Raw genomic sequence first — 11,337 nt, forward strand, 5'->3', positions numbered from 1 at the left:
GGGGGAGAGATGGGGCGCACAGAGATCAAAGTCGGCTGTCCTCAATTCTGCTGTAAGTGGAGGGTTAAATGGTGGGGTTGCAGGGGAAAAGCTTCTCATTAAATGTAACCAAATCTCCTTTAAGACACAGCTGACATGTCACTCTAGAGACACCAGGTAAATGTTGTTGTTGACAGTGACTGAGAATCTGTTTTTTTCTTTCTTTTTTTTTTTTTCCAAGGATTTATATTCAACCCCAGAAAATCTGTTAACAAAATTTCCCAATGATAATTATAGACAAAAAGGCAGTTTTTAGTATGGTATATGATCTGAGACAGCAGAATGAAGAATGCAAACTGGATTAACTGGATCACTATACTGTTTTTAGAAAAAATTAAGGTAAATATAAACTTAAAATTGCCTTGCCAGAGAGTTAATTTTAATTCCTTATAAGCAGACCTGTTGATACATTGTGACAATTGTTTTAGTTGTATTTAGTTATTTATCGAAGCAAATTTTATTGTAAACCGAATTTCATTGGGTTTTGGACAAATAAAACAAGGAATTTGAAGATGACACCTTAGGCTTCTGGGAAATTGTGATGGACATTTTTCACTGCTTTCTGAAAAAAAAAAGAGTTTAATTGATGAAGAAAACAACGTTTGTTGCAGCCGTAATTTAAAAGCATTTTTTTTTTTATTTCTAGTTAAGCCTGCAAATCAAACTGTGTGCCGGAAAAAACTTTACAGAAGGGCCTGTACTGTAGCTAAGTCAACTTCCGCTCTTTATTATCTTGACCCTTGACCCTACACAGTGTTTACACTGCTGTTGCATGTTTAGATGTATAAATTGTTTGATAAATCTTTTTCACTTTTTGACTCGTAGCACAGGTGTAATTGGTGACATTAACGATGGCTCAGGTCTGTTAAGTGTCCCAGTCAGTTATTGCAGTGACCCAGCACACACAATACCAGGACCTCCTCTAAGTGGAATGCATCCATTGTTATTAAAAGCACCTGTGCTTTTGCTACTGTCACACACCAAAGTGTCTGTAGAAAATGTTTATTGTTATTAGCACATGTCTGGTGTAATTCCCAGCAAACAGTAGCTTCACCCTCCTTCAGCCTAAACGGAGGTCTAATCAGTCAGAGTGATTGGAAACAACTGTGTGGGACAATGTGCAGGGTCTTTAAATAACAGATTGAAAATAGGGGAGTGTTGTTGTTGTATAGTTATGGTTCATCTGTATAATTGCTTTTAGTATTTAAACTTCATAGTTTATTTCCAGGAGCATTTATTTTCAGTGTTCTCTTGTGTGTGTCTGATCATTCACAAAAAATAGTCATACAACCATCCTTAAAAATGAGATGGAAACCCCCAGAAACCTAGAAAAGGCCAATTTGAATGTGCTTGCTTTAGCTTAAAGACGTGTGTCAACCAGAAAGGCCAGTGACAGCAGTTACCAACATATGTGTTGTTAGAGTCTGGGTTTCTGATTGGGTGAGTAGAAGTAATTAGCCAAACACAATAAACTTGTGAGCTGTAATGTTATTCTAAAAAATATATATAAACCAAACTGAAACATATCAGAGCGGCTTTAAAATTATTGCACTATGAATTTTAAAAGTGAACATATCTGCTCATGATGGTCTTAAAAAATCCAACAAATCATCTTTTGTATGTCATTTATGAAAACGCATAATCCACTGTATCCACTGATTTTTTTTTTTTTTTTTTTTTTTTTTTTTGCTGACAGAACCTCAATTTAACCATCAGACTGAAATTAAAACAGAATAAGCAGTGGTAGATTGAATTAATACTATTATCTACATGGGAGTGTAGTTTATGAAGTATGATTATTATATTTTTAACCTCACACTGATTTCAGACAAGAACTTCTGTTTTCTCAGTGAGCAGTAAATGTAAAGGAGATGCTGCTTTTGCTCTGTCAATTATATTTTTGTTGATTTGACACAAACCTTTTACTAGCTCTCTCTCTCTCTTTCCTGGTGTTGGACTTTTGGTCCCAGCCTCTGACATTGTAACAGGATTACTTGGGGTGAGCACTGAGATGTACCCAGTGTTGTAGGACTGTCCTAATTAGATAACTGTAACCCTCATATGAGCAGCTACACTCCTGGTGGTCCGGTACTGGGACACACTGGGCTCAGCTTTTCGACTGGGGAGAGCTGCGAGAACAAGTAGTGTGAAAGGCTAAACAAGGGGGGGGGGGCTCTCAAATCCTTTTTAAGCCTTTTGTCATTTATACAGGGATTTATTTGTCATTAAGAATAATAACAGCATTTGTGGCACAATTAGGCCTCTATCAGATAAAAAGATGACATTTAAAAACATTGAGAAGCAGTTTGATCATTTTTGTGCATCTGCACTTGCACCATCTTAACTTGCTTTAGGTTGTTGTTGAGGTGTCCTCCATTTAGTCAAATTTGCCCTTTGCTGTTCTGTTTCGACTGGTTGTAACTTGCTGCTGCCTCCACCTCCCCACAGTTTCCTCCAGCCACACTGATTTTTGGTTTTTCTATAGATGAGGACCCATGTTCTCTTTCTTTTAACATTTTTCCATCAGGTCAAGTTTAATTTTGTAATATCCAGGAAGGAGGGCAGCCAATGTGTGTGCTGTTTGAGACACGATTGCACTGTTAGAGGGGGTCTGATCATGTTGATGTATTGGCTCTGCTGCTGCACTGCACCATCTGTGTGAGACCTTAATAATAACTGAGCTGGTGATTTATTGCCTGTACTCAGCAGTGTCTTTTTGAGAGGAGCCCAGACAAAAGCCGAGACCCTCACCCTCCCACTGTTTTTAATAGTTCTTTAGGATGTGCAGGAGAAAAAAAAACAGTAGTAATGTGGGGGCTTCAGCCTTTTTAAGAAGGCAAAGTGAAAGAAGATTGAGTTCCTTAAATGAAAGTAGTTTGGAGAGTGTGAGATTTTTAAGATGGTTCAAAGGGTTTTCTGCAAATTAAGCTTTTAATGGCCAACATTTACATCGGTTTTAAGCTCGTTAATTACTAATTTTCTTTAAATGTAATTGTAGTAATTAAATGAAAGCTTTGAGATGACACTGTCCTGTCATTTCATGTGCCAAAGGCTGTTATTTTCTGGCCATGCTGCTGCTCTGTAAACCTTCAGTGACCCCTCTCCTCATCTCCCGTCCCCCCCTCCGGAGGACGATAAGGTGCTGCTGGAGAAAAGCTCATCTTATCTCCCTGCTGCCCTCTGAAGCAGTTGTGTTTTATGGGTTGTAGCTCTTTTGTTTCCTTGTTCACTGCCTCTGCCCGATCACTCACACTCATTCCTCATGGAAGTTGTTTGAAGGCCTAGAATAGCTTTGGAAAAGAAGCCCCCCTCCCTCCTCCTCTCTCTTTCTCCCTCCTCTTCTTCTACTCCTCTTTTCCCTCTTTATTGAATCCCGCCTCCATATCATTTATCTCTGCACCCCCCTGTCCCTCTTTTCCTCAGATTGAGGGGGCCATTAGGGGGCATCCTCTTTTCTCTCCCAGCTGGGTTTGTTGACACACAGTCAATCTATGGTTGTCTTTCACCTCTGCCACCCCTCTTTTTAACTCCTACCCCCCCCCACACCCCACAGCTTGACCCTCCGCTTTCCCTGAACAGTAAAGCTGCCACAGCTGTGGACTGTATTAGCATAGCTGCTGGAGGGGGGGGGGTTGCTAAATATATTGCAGTCGTTACCTTTTGTTCAACAGTTGACAGTTTTAAAACATTTTAGCCTCTCTGTGCAAAGGGAGTGAGCAGAAAAGGAAACCACGATGATCACAGTATAACAGCTTTTTAAATATGGGACACAGAAGATGGAGGGAGAGCAAATGAAAAATCAAATCACTGGAAACAAGTCAGTATCTAATTAGTGCATTAAAAAATCAAAACAAAAAGAAAGTGAATTGAAAAGAAAATGATCAAGCAATCAAGCTCATTTTTCAAAAGACCGACAATCAAACCAATAAAATGTTGTTTTCATGTCTGACATTCAAATGTCATTTGGACAAATCTCACCTCAAGCTGATGGCACAGAAAAAAAGAAACATTAAAGCTCATACAGATTGTTTGATGTTTCATTTAGGCTGAATGATTTAGTGTTTTTTCTTGCTGTCAACAGGTGCTGGAATGAACAGGTCCAGAACCAGGATAACCCGCAGCTCCAGCTCCCAGGTCAGACACCCTGCAGAGTCTCAGGACTCTGGGCTGGCCCCGTATGGAAAGCAACGAAAGAAGCAGCCAGACTCGGCTCTGGCCCAGGACCTCAGCCAGATGAGTGTGAGCGGACAGGACATTTTACGCTCTAGGTGAGGACATGTAACAGTGACTTTATACTGTAGAAATATTACAAAGGAAAGGGAACATTATAACTCTCTGGGATCAAATATGTTAATTGTAAGCAGCATCGTCAGAGCCATGAATGAAGTACCTAATATTAGAAGAAAGGCTGATACTTGCCGGTAAGTTAGTTTATAGCGACGTCCAAAAGTGACAGTCAACAAAGTGAAATGTAAACATGATCACATGACTGGAATAAAAAAATATTATTTCCATGTCTAAATATAATTTCTATTAAAGTCAGACTAAAGATATATTGTAAATAAGTGCACGAATTATCATTACGTTTGACTATTTTTTTCACTTCAGTTTGATGATGAACAAACTGTTTTGAACATGTGATGCAGATAAAACAGTTAAAGTTAATATCAGACTGTTTCTGCTGCAGAGAGGAGAGAAGTAGTTGATGTCTGAGTCAGTCCACCCGAATTGTTCGTTTATAATCATTGAAATAATTAAGTGTGTGGCTAATTTTCCTAATCAGACATCAGCTGTCTAGTTTTTATTTCCAGAGTCTGATCATATTATTCTGAGCTGCAATGATGAAGAAGAGAGTAAAAGCATTGACACTGTAGGGAATCCTGCCGGATTAAAGAATATTTGTTCAATTAAAATGAAACTATAATATTATTATATAGGCTATTTATAAAGCGTGATAAACTCTCCGTGCATTTTTTTTAGAAGCTTTGTTTTTAAACCAGAGTGGACACATGGAAAACAATTCCACAGATTTTTTTTTTTTTTTTCCATATATTTTATATCTACTGCTCGTTATTATTGATTGCTTTAATGTAAACTCTTTTGTCCCTGTCAGGATCCTGTAAGAATGATGAATGATTTTTCCAGTGATTTGATTGGCCAGTAGTTTGGCTGTTGGCAGGTTTTGATCTGATCCTCTAAGTTAACCTGAGCCGGAGCAGGTTAGGAGTTCAGCATCAGTTACCATGGTGATTTACCTCGGTAACAAGTGAACCACCGTCGTAGGACTGAAAACCCAGAGTTAAACCTGAAGTTACCTCAATAACATCTAATCCTGCTTCGTAGTACAGGCCACTGGTCTCTTGTTTCAAATCCAGAGTCTGACTTAAACTTACTACACAAAGTCATACTAAAGTATCTTGAGTTGCACAGCCTTAGTCCTGTTACAGACACCTATAGAAGCTGAAGTCATTCAGGTGTCCTCCCACATCTCTTGTGTTGTATGGATATTTAGATTGGACACATTGACAATTTTATATGAAATGAGATATGTTTGTGTTGTGAAGTGTCGGTTATAATTCCATATGGGATCAGGTTATTCAAAGAGGAAAAGTAGTAAAATATCTGAGAGATGTGTCGTTTCTCGTTCTGTTCCCCAGTAAAGGAAAGACGTCCAAATGTAGCAGTAACCCTGTGAAGGATGGTGAGTCCTCTGGGTCCAGATCTGCTCAAAGCAGCCCGTCTGTGTCTGCTGCCAAGTTACCGTCCCGGGGCAGTCTTGCCTCTGTGGCTCGGCTGGTGAAGCTCGGCCGCTGTAAGAATGTGGTTGTGGTGGCCGGAGCAGGAATCAGCACAGCCAGCGGCATCCCAGACTTCAGGTTGTCGTCTTTGGCTTTGTTCTCTCTAAAGCCTCATCGTTATATTTCTCTCTGCTAACATTTTCATTGTACCTCATTCTTCACCCTGAGTGTAAGGCATCATGCTCAAAATGAACATTTAAAATTGTCTGTACTTCCACTTTTTTTTTTTTTTTTCAGAACTCCAGGCACAGGTCTTTACGCCAACTTGGAGAAGTACAACATTCCTTACCCAGAAGCCATTTTCAACATTGACTACTTCTCCAACGACCCACAGCCTTTCTTCTCACTGGCCAAAGCTCTGTATCCTGGCAGCCACCAACCCAACTACATACATTACTTCATCCGCATGCTTCATCACAAAGGCCTGCTGCTCCGAATGTACACACAGAACATTGACGGACTGGAGAAATGTGAGTGACAACTTAAAGCAAACCGAAAAACAGCACATGAAGCACTAACATACTCTATAACATATAATCCAAATGCATACTGCCAGTTCTTGAATGTCTGTTACAATATTTAATATTCTTCACAGTATGTGGCATCCCAGATGACAAACTTGTGGAAGCTCACGGTAGTTTTGCCACAGCTTCCTGTCACTTGTGTTACACTCCGTATCCTGCTGAGGAGGCTAAGGTATGTCTGGCTGTGTAAAAAAACAGTCAAACATATTACAGTAATTCCCTGCATTTGATGCCAGTGTAATATTTCCTCCTTTTGCTTCACAGCATGCTATAATGAATGGCAACGTTCCCATATGCACATTCTGTGCTGCTACAGTCAAACCTGATGTTGTGTTTTTTGGAGAGGACCTTCCGCAGAAGTATTTCCTCCACACAAAAGACTTCCCCAAAGCAGACCTGCTAATCATTATGGGAACATCTTTACAGGTAAACATCAGCGTTTTTACTATCTGTCCTCATTATTAAATGTAAATGTTGAGCTCTGTTACATCTGAACAAAAATTCATTGTTTCAGATTGAGCCATTTGCCAGCCTGGTGAATACGGTGCGCTCTACTGTGCCACGTCTCCTCCTAAACCGACATGCTGTGGGTCCCTTTGAGAAGGTCCCACTGCGGAGAGGAGACCACATAGAGCTGGGTGACCTGGAGGATACGGTCCGGAGATTTGCTGAAATGCTCGGCTGGAATGACGAGATCACAGAGCTGATGAGAAGTCAGGAAACAGCAGTGAGTTCCATTTTAAAATAGGCCTTTTTAAAAAAAAAAAAAAAAAAAAAAAAAAAAAAAAAAAAAAAGCTCCTGCAGGTTTATTAAATCTCTGTTTAGGGCATTTATTAAACAAATGGCACATTTTTATTTAAAGGAATTATGGGAATCGGAGAGCAGAAAAATCTCTGGTAATCGAACCCAAGCCAGTGCCAGATATACTTATAGGACTTAACCATCTGTTTTTAAAACACTTGTGCTGACTGTAGAAATAATTTCCCTCTCGGCAGAGCATCCCAACGCTGATAAACGGCGCCCCATCAGTGAGTGGACAGACGCCTTTCCAGGGCAGAGGTATGTCAGAGCCTCCAGGCAGGATGGAAACATCCAGATCCAGACCAGGAGGTCAGAGAGCAGCAAGCAGTGGCAGCGAGGAGACGGACTCAGAGACAGACAGCAAGAGCTCTGCATCGTCCAACCTGAGCAACTGATGCTGCGCGTTTCATAAAAGATGACACTGGAAAGGTTTGAGAGTCTCCTCTCTCCTTAGCTCACACTAAGGACTGTTCTTCTGTTTACTGTACGTGCATTTGATTTCTAACCAGGATTTTTGAATAATCTTACCTCTTCATCTGGGACTCTGTTTGATGTTCATGCTATGTTCATATGTATAAATCAAAAGGTTTATCAACTTCAGCAACCATATTTAAAGCACTTATTATGGAGTTGGGTCCTTCCAGAACACTAGTAAATGTCTGAACTCTGTAACAAAAATGTTAATGTTTCTGCAAGTGGTCTCATACAATAGCAACGACTTGTTAATGTTTTATATCAGCACAACACTGTATTTTAAACAATATTTAATAAAAGTAATGTGTAATTTTCATCTTTTCTCTGGTTTATGTTGTATGGGTTCAAAAAAGACAACATTTTCTTATTCTCCAGTTTATTAACTTTTCAGTGGACGCCTCACTACATAAAGTAAGAGTGGTGCTATTTACAGTAGAATGTGCAAAAAGAACAAAATGATTCCCATAATAGTATGTCTAAATGGAGAGAATGTGATCAACATGCAATTTTCATTTATCCTCAGTGTTTGTGGAGGAACAAAAAGGCATTTACATGGGAGTGTAAGAGAAACTGATCCACAGATGAATGTCAAATTGAAGGGAAAAACCTGAAGAAGTGAGTGGAGACACCAAACAAATGGCCACTGCCTGGTTTGATAAGTATAGACATTTTGTGACTCTTATGCTATGGCCTTTGCAGCCCCAGACTGCTGATCTAGGACAAGGTGCATTGAAGCTGTTCTGGTGGCACATGATTACTAAGACACTTAATGTTGTTTTTCCCTTAAATTTGTCATCCAAATTATCTGCATTATTCTTTGTGTGAGGAGGCAGTAGTGGTGATTCACAGGTCGGGTGAAAAGTATGCTCATGATTATTCATTATTAAACTGAGCTGTCACCAAATCCTGCAATAATGACACATGTTCTCTGGATTGTAATCAGCAATTAAAACACTTTTTCAGTTACAACAAAAGTATCAGTAATCCAAAGTAGGATTTTAGTTAGGAGGCCAAATCTGTTGTGAACTTATATCCTATCATGCAGTTGACTTCAGAGCTGGCAGCTTTAACATTGAATCCAAAATTGTACCAACACAAAGAAATATTATTCAGTTTATACATAGACTAAACTTGTGGATTTATATAAAATTAGCAAAACCTTCAATCTACAAAACAAATCACATTACTGAGAACTGATTTAACATCATGCAGATTTGGCAAGAGTAATGTAGATTAGAAAACAATCATTTCAGTTTACACATTTCTTTGTCAAGAGTCCACAACAGGCAGAAAACAATCTGTTTACTATTGTCCAACACAGGAAAATGTAGCATCTCTCCATTTAAAGTCTAAATTTTAAATGAAAAGAGGAAATTCTTTTGTCCAAAACACCTTTCAGTGACATGACAGTAAGCCAAAAACCCCTGAATTCAGAAAGTTTCCTTGGCAACTAACTGATGTGCAACATTAATGATAATTACACAACCAAATATAGACTCAGTGTGAGCTGCAAGTTCAAACTATCCACACTGGCATTGTCTGATTTCTAAATACACATCAATCCAGTGGTCCAGTCTGGACAGGCCGCCATGATTTAAATCAAGGAGAAAATTCACTGTTAACAGTTTTTACTGTGATTTCATGTTTACAAGTGTGTGTATAATGTGCACTTGAATTATCTAGAGATACAAACAATGGACAAAACTTAGCAGAAAGAAATTAAGAGAAACTTAAAAAAAAGTGAAAAACAAAAGCACAGGAGAAGGAATGATAATTTAGAACCAATTTCACTTTTAACAAACCATTACAACCGTGTTTTCCATGAGAAACACATGATCCAGCAAAAATTAGGTTACCTCTATCCTCTCAACTCTAGGAGCAGTAAAATAAATGATGAAGGTGCAACAATAAACACAGAGGCCTCCTATGCATTATACGCATTGTGCATCAAGTCCACTTCCATTGAGGAGAATGGCTTACGGCAGCAACAGGGCCCCTACAGTCTCCTGTGAAACATTGAGCTGTGTCTCACTTCAGGGCTGGATCATCAGGAGTCGCATTTCTAGACTGAATACGTCATAACAGCCCGACAAGACCTGTACCATTTCAAAGGATACTCTGAATGAGGCTGAGAGAAAGATGTGCTTGTCTGGAGTGTAGTCTTTGCAGCCCTCAGTATCCCACAATCCACTGCATGTCAGTCAATTTGTTTGATGATGTGATAAGTTAAACCGTGTCATCTTGAAAAGAATTGCAAAATATGACTTGACCATGTTATGTTTACCTGACAGTGTATTTACATTTGAGTGGTCAACAGTCATTGGTAAATGTGTTGAATTAGATCAAAGCACACAAATAATTTAAACAGCAAGGTGCAAATAACATGTCAGCCTTAAACTTACAGACAAGTAGTAGTTATAAGGATATATTTACCATTAGCATTAGAATTTGTAATGTTAACTCTGGTCAGCCAATTTAGGGCAACTTCCAAGTGATAAACTGGATTTAAAAAGTTGAAAAGAGGAGCCCAAATCCTGCTTTAGTTTGGGTTTCTGTGGGAGCAAAAGTCAGACAAAACATCCAAATTACTCATGGCTGACAATTAATTTAATTAGACTAATTAATAGGGAGATATCAGTACAGCTTATGGATGTTTTGTCTGACTGCTACTTTCCAGTAAATTTTTTTCTGATCCAGCACCTGTAAAGTGTTTTGGAGACAGCTCTTCTCTCTGTGACCATAGACTTTTTTAGACTTTCTCTTCATCTTTTACCTCCTCTGAAGGACCCACCTTCAAAAAGGATCCAGCCCTTGAAATGGGACACAGCTTTAGGTGAGTTGGGGCCTGGTGGGCTTAGTCTGGAAAATGTGACCTCGATGTGCAGAGCACTAGTCAGAGTCTGATGCTGAGTTGTCCCCAGTTGGATCACAGAGAGTTTCCTCAAGAGGTGCTAACGTTCCATCTGGCCTGACGCCCATGGGCCGAATCACGTTCTGCCTGTGGACACAAAGACAAAAACATCATGGAGAGTTGTTATAGTACAATATTGACTTGTTGCAAAGATATGGATGGTCAATGGTCACTATATTTTTGTATATTTTCAAAGTTAACAATGAAAAAAAAATCGTGGACAATAGTGCAGCAGTTTTTTAAGCCTTTTTATCATATGACGTTTTATGCCTTACCATATTATGATGTTTTTATGCCTTACTATACTATGTTGTTTTTATGCCTTACCATATTATGATGTTTTTATGCCTTATTATACTGTGTCCTTTTTTTGAATTACTATACTATGGTGTTTTCATGCCTTACTATCCTATGTCGTTTTTTATTCCTTATTATACTATAACTCTTTTTTATGCTTACTATACTATGTCCTTTTTTTGCCTTACTATACTATATCGTTTTTATGCCTTATTATACTATGACGTTTTTATGCCTTATTATACTATGACGTTTTTCATGCCTTACTATACTATGTCCTTTTTATGCCTTACTATACTATGTCCTTTTTATGCCTTACTATACTATGTCCTTTTTTTGCCTTACTATACTATGTCCTTTTTTTGCCTTACTATACTATGTCCTTTTTATGCCTTACTATAATATGTCCTTTTTTTGCCTTACTATACTATGTCCTTTTTTTGCCTTACTATAATATGTCCTTTTTATGCCTTACTATACTATGTCCTTTTT

At 38.7% G+C, this 11,337-nt stretch overlaps 1 protein-coding gene across 1 annotated transcript in view; it reads left to right on the plus strand.

Annotated features, from left to right (window-relative positions):
• The window catches only part of LOC111661779 (NAD-dependent protein deacetylase sirtuin-3), a 10,546-nt gene extending 2,593 nt beyond the window's left edge, over nucleotides 1-7,953 (plus strand). Inside the window, exons 2-8 of the mRNA XM_023415442.2 lie at nucleotides 4,121-4,307; nucleotides 5,697-5,915; nucleotides 6,075-6,307; nucleotides 6,433-6,533; nucleotides 6,626-6,787; nucleotides 6,876-7,088; nucleotides 7,358-7,953. Coding sequence (XP_023271210.1) covers nucleotides 4,129-4,307; nucleotides 5,697-5,915; nucleotides 6,075-6,307; nucleotides 6,433-6,533; nucleotides 6,626-6,787; nucleotides 6,876-7,088; nucleotides 7,358-7,558 — 1,308 coding nt within the window. The 5' untranslated portion in view covers nucleotides 4,121-4,128 and the 3' untranslated portion in view covers nucleotides 7,559-7,953. The remainder of the gene's footprint in view (nucleotides 1-4,120; nucleotides 4,308-5,696; nucleotides 5,916-6,074; nucleotides 6,308-6,432; nucleotides 6,534-6,625; nucleotides 6,788-6,875; nucleotides 7,089-7,357) is intronic.
• Nucleotides 7,954-11,337: the final 3,384 nt, after the last annotated feature.

The sequence above is a fragment of the Seriola lalandi genome, unplaced genomic scaffold (genome assembly GCF_002814215.2).
Source record: "Seriola lalandi dorsalis isolate HSWRI2012SDOR001 ecotype SW California unplaced genomic scaffold, Sedor1 jcf7180002054553, whole genome shotgun sequence".
NCBI lineage: Eukaryota > Metazoa > Chordata > Actinopteri > Carangiformes > Carangidae > Seriola > Seriola lalandi.